Here is a 6,000-nt window from a genome sequence, read left to right on the forward strand (position 1 = left end):
GCTTCCATCGTGGGGAGGGAATGCCGATGAGGGAAAGGACTGCCTACCTAAAGCCTGATGTAATTGGAGGTGTTCTGGTCTGGTTCTGGCTGATCACAGTGGGATTTAAATATTCGAGAACTGCCTTGACTGTTTGAAGCCCTCTCAGCGACGAGATACTTCACGGTGCACTGCGCTTTGAAATTCTGGAAAGATGATCCACATGACGCCTTTGTGGAAAATAGCAGATTATAATAAACCCTTTCGTATGTTTCAAACGCATTCTGTTTGAACTGGATGTGATCAAATAAAACATGACTTGATGATATCATCATTTATTACGTTTCAGTCACATTACAGCAGATACGAAGAATTTCACAACAGCATAGCATGGAGGCTACGAAAAAAAATGACCGGTTAAATTAAGTACAAATAAAACATACGTAAATAAAAGACCCTAAGTCTACATTATCAACATTTATAATTTCTTTCACCACATGTATTATGAATGTAGCAGTGATCGGTAACGTCATTTAAACCTCTGGTAGCCTACTGCTTTGATAAAGTACAAAATACACATTTTTTGTCACTGACAGGGATTATTGTGCCAGTATATGCTACACAAGAACATTATTTATGTACAGATGCTCAATATCTTTAATTCTAACAGTGTAGGCTACTTAACAGAAGAGGCTCTGCTTTCCTTTTTTTTTAAACAACTACTTTTGAATCATTTATCTGTTCTGTGTACATTCAGTCACTATCACCAAAATGTTCAGTATTATGTACATTATATTCATAATTACAGTGTTTTCTGACGTAACAGTGTGGAAACAAGGCGCCAGAATTATGGCAAAACTGTAGTTGAAGAATTTACACTTTGGCCATTAACTGTGAATGTCAGTCCTTTTATACTTTTTATTGATTAACCTGTGGATAGATAGATAGATAGATAGATAGATAGATAGATAGATAGATAGATAGATAGATAGATAGATAGATAGATAGATAGATAGATAGATAGATAGATAGATAGATAGATAGATAGATAGATAGATAGATAGATAGATAGATAGATAGATAGATAGATAGATAGATAGATAGATAGATAGATAGATAGATAGATAGATAGATAGATAGATAGATTGGCTTTGCTTCGTTTTAACTGTGAGGATAGAAACTGTAATAACCAATGTCCTTTGTGCAGTTTTTCTCACACTCTCTCGGTGTCAGCAGCTCAGACTTTAACGGGGACACTGTCTCTGAAACCGGTGTTGCAGAAGGTGAGATCCTTCTCCGCTTGGCCTGTTCAAAGATACCAGAATCGCTCGAATCGATGGATTTGATGGAGGACGGCGTCTCAATCCAGCTCGACTCAGACGTCATGTCTTTAGGTTTGGTCTCCTCCGAGCCGCCGATGGGTGATCTCTCTGTGGTGATGGAGTCTCCCTCCTCGGACAGGTAGCTAGTGCCTGTTCTGCCACCGATGGTGTTAGTAGGCCAGCAGGAAAAGACCGAGCTGGATTTACTATTTACACCACAATACTGCGGCGGCGTGCGTCCTCCCCAGCCAGACGGGTCTGCGTAATAGCCAAGAGGCCGATTGGAGCAGCCTGCAGTCGGCAGGGGAAGAGCCTTCACTCCGGCCGCTGCGTAGGACAGTAAGGTGGCCGCGTTACCGGCAAAATCAGCGGCGTCGTATGCCGAGGCAGCAAAGTCCAGTCGGTTGTTGGCAGGGGTGACAAACCATCGCTGCGGGGGGGTGGCAACACTGGGCTCCTCGGTTTGCTGCGGGGATAGCAAGCTGTTGCCGAGTGGGACGCTGCGCTCCGTGCCAGGCCCAGTCCCCACGCCAGGGTGAAAGCGAGATTTGGCATAAGTGCTGACAAATTGGTCCTGCAGGAAAGAGCTAGGCATGGCATATCTCGCACCCGGCACGATCTGTGAACGCGGAGAGTCACCCGGTGATGGAGTTAGGCGGTCAATGTCGCAGCCTGTGTAGACACTGAAAAGATGGAGAGAAAAACAGAGAAGCAATTCAGAAACTAAACAGTGTGTTGTAGTCTGTTCTCAGAACATTAAACAAATTAAGGTCAACGGGGCCTCTCTGTTTCAGTAATGTAGCAGTTTAGTAGACATGAGGAAAGTTTGTTTTCCATTACTATTCTTTCTGAAGGTGAGATAACTGCAGGGTTCGAAAACATCTGCAAAACCATCCCAGTCTAGATCCAAGCTCGAAATACGCCGGGTGCCTTACACAGTACGAAGAAAACGTCGTCAAATAGATCCGACTTGCTTTCTCAGTTATCGTGTAGTTATTTCCTTGTTTCGAGTATGATTTTCATTTTCTCGTCACTCATTAGTACGCCTTTCATTTACAATGAAAAACAAGCTCGAATCAAATAAAGGAGGAACCTTGTCATACATACAGTGAATCGGTACAGTTACGAGCTCTGGACGCAATTGCGCACATTTATTACACGCAAACAAGTGCATATGTGTGTGTTATGGTGTGTGTTATGATAAAAGAAAAGCGCATTGCTTCATTTGCAGTCAGAAATGTTATTATTAATCCAATGTTCAATTAATTTTCCCTGTAAAAGTACATATTTTATTTATCATGCGAACTCCTTCCAACTTCAAAAGCAATACAACGAATTTTCAACAGATTTATCAATACATAAATTAAATTTTTGCAAAGAAAAAAACCCAAGCTAAGTGGCTATTATAGTTTCTAATTAAAACTACAGAAGCATAAAAAGATACACACACACACACACACACACACACACACACACACACACACACACACACACACACACACACACACAAATTACAACCAAATACAAAGAAAATATTTTGAAGGAAGGAAAAAGAGAGAAAGAGAGACGATCTTACGTGTCATAGTTGTCCCGAAATCCTTTAGCGAACGGATTGTGGTCAATTTTCAGTTGCGTAATCTGTGGGGGAAAATGCATAGAAGGATCCATAAGGTGTGTTCCAGACGTTTAGCGCAGTGCAGCATAAATGCAAATAATAATAACAATTCGTTTAATTTTGTTCTTTGTTTTTACGCGAAAATGTGTTTGTCAACAGGAAATGATTAATCCCAGTGTGCGTCTTGCTTTAAGATTTAGGTTAAAAAATTGTATTCGTATTAAAACTTTATTGTTCTGCTTTGTTTTTTAAGTATATATATATATATTGTAGAATTCCCGATATTTTGAATCGTCTTTCAACAGGCTAATGTTCAAAGTATAAATGCTGCTGTGCTATTGGTGTCTGGTGACATTTCCAGTGTTGTGTCAGATATTAAGTGGTCTTACATCGGTATTCTGGTAAGCTGTGACAGCGATGAATTGCGTTTCTGAGAAGGTGAAAGTCTGGACTCTTCCTGGCTGGTTGGTGTCTTCTGTCCCATCCTCGTTTACTTCCACCACATGGAGCCTGGGCTGGTACTTGTGGAGAGACTGAAGAACCACCATCTGGAGATCCAATTAAAGACGTTTGTCAGACTTTGAATTTCAAAGTTTGGAAAGATGATTTGAGAAGAAAAATAAACTAATTTAGCACAATTGTGTATTCATATTTCGTGTTTATTATAATGACACACGCGACTATTGTTTCGAATTAAATGACACAGAGAAAGCAATACGACACATCTAAAAATAATAATCAGGAGATGAATAAAAAGGAAAAAATAAACATTTCAGTTTCCAGCTCGTATTACATATAAATATATATTTATATCATTCAGACATTTCTTATCACATTGTTACCTGCCCCGTGTTGTTGGAGGCACCTTTGTTGTTTGTGAGCTTTAGCTTTCCAAATGATATTTCTTGACGCATCCAGTGCGCACCGGTATTTGGCGAATCCGGGTGCATGTAAACTCTATTGCCTATTGAAAAGAAGAAGAAAAAATAGGCAAAGAAAAGAAGTAAAAATATATATCACTATTTAGAAACAAATTCCTCACAAATTTTCATTCACAATTTTTACCACATATTTTAGTTATAGGTATAAAAACAAAACACTTTTTTTTTTTACCATGTTCTCAAAATCAAACTGTCGAGTAAATGTAATCGTTACAAAGCGCAGATGTAATACCTATGACATTCGTGTCTGCTTTTCCACAAGGCACCCACTTTCCTCCTTGAAATCGCCAGTGATTTGGATCGGCGAGTATTACATCCACAAATATATTGTAGTGGGCAGTTGGGTCAAGGCCAGAAATGTTGAAGCTTAAAAATGGAAACATTCGTCTGCGGGGAAAAAAGAAACACAGGCTTAGAAAATGTCTCTATTTTTTTCTAGTTTTTCATTTTGCGTCTTTATTTAGTTTTTGTTTTATTTCTTTGTTTGTTATTAATGAGCTTGCCTTGGTGTTATACAAAGTTCATTATCGCTTTTATTATTTTTTAGTTTTTTCAGGGAAATAATCTTAAATGATCTTAATACGCGCCCATTTAAACTTCGATCTAAAAATGTTCCAGTAACGCAAACAATTATCGAATATTGTTGCATGCCTCTAAAAAAAAAAAAAGCGAGTGCGCGTACTTACCGTCCTTGCTTTGTGATGATCATCTCTGTTTGGTGTCTGTGAAACTTCAGCCACAGGGCCCTGTTGCACAGATACACCTGCGCTTTCCCCGGAACCAGTCCTGCTTGCGCTGAGGAGAACTGGTAAAAAGCACCTCCTTGGTATGTGTGTCCATACTGTTGCGCGTAAGGGTAACCCGCTGTCGGGTAGCCTTGAGGAGAAGTGTTGGTTAAAAGGCTGTTGTAAGCTCCATTGGTTATGACCGGATGATGTGCCATGTATCGGCTGGGACTTCCAATAGAAAAAGCCGGGTGCGCTGGTCCATGCTGGCTCGGGTAAGGGAACATGGCACTGGGAGCTGCTGAGACTGACTGCGGCTGGGTAGATGGAGAAAAGATGCACCTTTCTCCTGCAGATCCATCGAAATTATGACGGATGTCAGAGACTCCGTGAAGATCAGGAGAGAGTTTGCCCCTCTGGACGTCCCCTGATGCGTCCTTGGAGTCGGGAAAATTGTCTGCCTCTGACTGATTCGTCATCTCCCTGGAGTTTTTTTTCAGAGGTGAACTTCTCTCCAGGTTGTCACTTGCAGATATAATAGGATGGTCCTGCAACGAAAGCTCTGATCCATTGGAGCTCGAAAAGCCACTGCCCACATTCATAAATTTCTTGGAGAGATCACTCGCCGGCGAGATGCAATTCTCGACCTGCATAGCTCAATAGGAAGCTACTATTAGCTCAACCTATATCACAAGCTTTTGCACACGCCTTTCCTAATCTAACACTACGAAACGCCTTAAGATGACTTGAGTTACGGAAGGCAGCAAATTAGCCAATTGACACCATCCAGCAATCAGGAAGGATTTTCTTTCCATCACTCTCGCTGCTTTGCTAATGAAACAAGTACTGCGATTGGTTAACTCAGGGCTGTAATTTAATTAGACAGCTCTTAATTAGGACGATAAGAAGAGCGCTATGAGCAAAGTGATTTGTTTGTAGTGTGACATGGGCCTATATTTGAATAAAACATATGGAGACAGACTCTTTTTTAGCAGTATATGAAATAAACAAAAAACAAACCAAAAAAAAAAAATAGAAAAAAGATATATCATAGTTATGAAGATTGTTTTTGCTGTCAGCTGTGACGACAGCGGCGTTATTTACCTTTATCCACGTTATTTACCTATTTATGTGCCATGAGTGCCAAAGTATGTCTGCCGAAGAAACCAAGATATATTATTAACACGCCAAAAATGACAGTCCATGACAGGCGGTGCATCTGATGCCTTAAAATGTTTGTGATATAGCGTGAAATCATGGCGTCCCACTGAAGATGTGTTTATGAGTCCCAGTCCTGGTAAATATTTTATGCACTAAAGTTATGAACCCGTGCACTGGTAACAGGGGCTGCTGTGCCAAACACAGCTCACTGCCAGAGAGACACAAAGTAGGACTCGGAGTTTTGAGTAGAAATTAGC

The 6,000-nt window shown here is 40.5% G+C and overlaps 1 protein-coding gene across 1 annotated transcript; it reads right to left on the reverse strand.

Moving 5' to 3' along the window:
- Positions 1 to 1,077: 1,077 nt before the first annotated feature.
- On the reverse strand, positions 1,078 to 5,376 carry tbr1b (T-box brain transcription factor 1b). The gene is made up of 6 exons (XM_026144917.1): positions 4,544 to 5,376; positions 4,090 to 4,244; positions 3,759 to 3,880; positions 3,306 to 3,464; positions 2,878 to 2,939; positions 1,078 to 1,984 (listed from the first exon to the last, which is right to left on the reverse strand). The coding sequence occupies exons 1-6, from the start codon at positions 5,233 to 5,235 to the stop codon at positions 1,141 to 1,143; spliced, it is 2,034 nt and encodes a 677-aa protein (XP_026000702.1). The 5' UTR covers positions 5,236 to 5,376; the 3' UTR covers positions 1,078 to 1,140.
- Positions 5,377 to 6,000: the final 624 nt, after the last annotated feature.

The sequence above is a fragment of the Astatotilapia calliptera genome, chromosome 16 (genome assembly GCF_900246225.1).
Source record: "Astatotilapia calliptera chromosome 16, fAstCal1.2, whole genome shotgun sequence".
NCBI classification, from domain to species: domain Eukaryota; kingdom Metazoa; phylum Chordata; class Actinopteri; order Cichliformes; family Cichlidae; genus Astatotilapia; species Astatotilapia calliptera.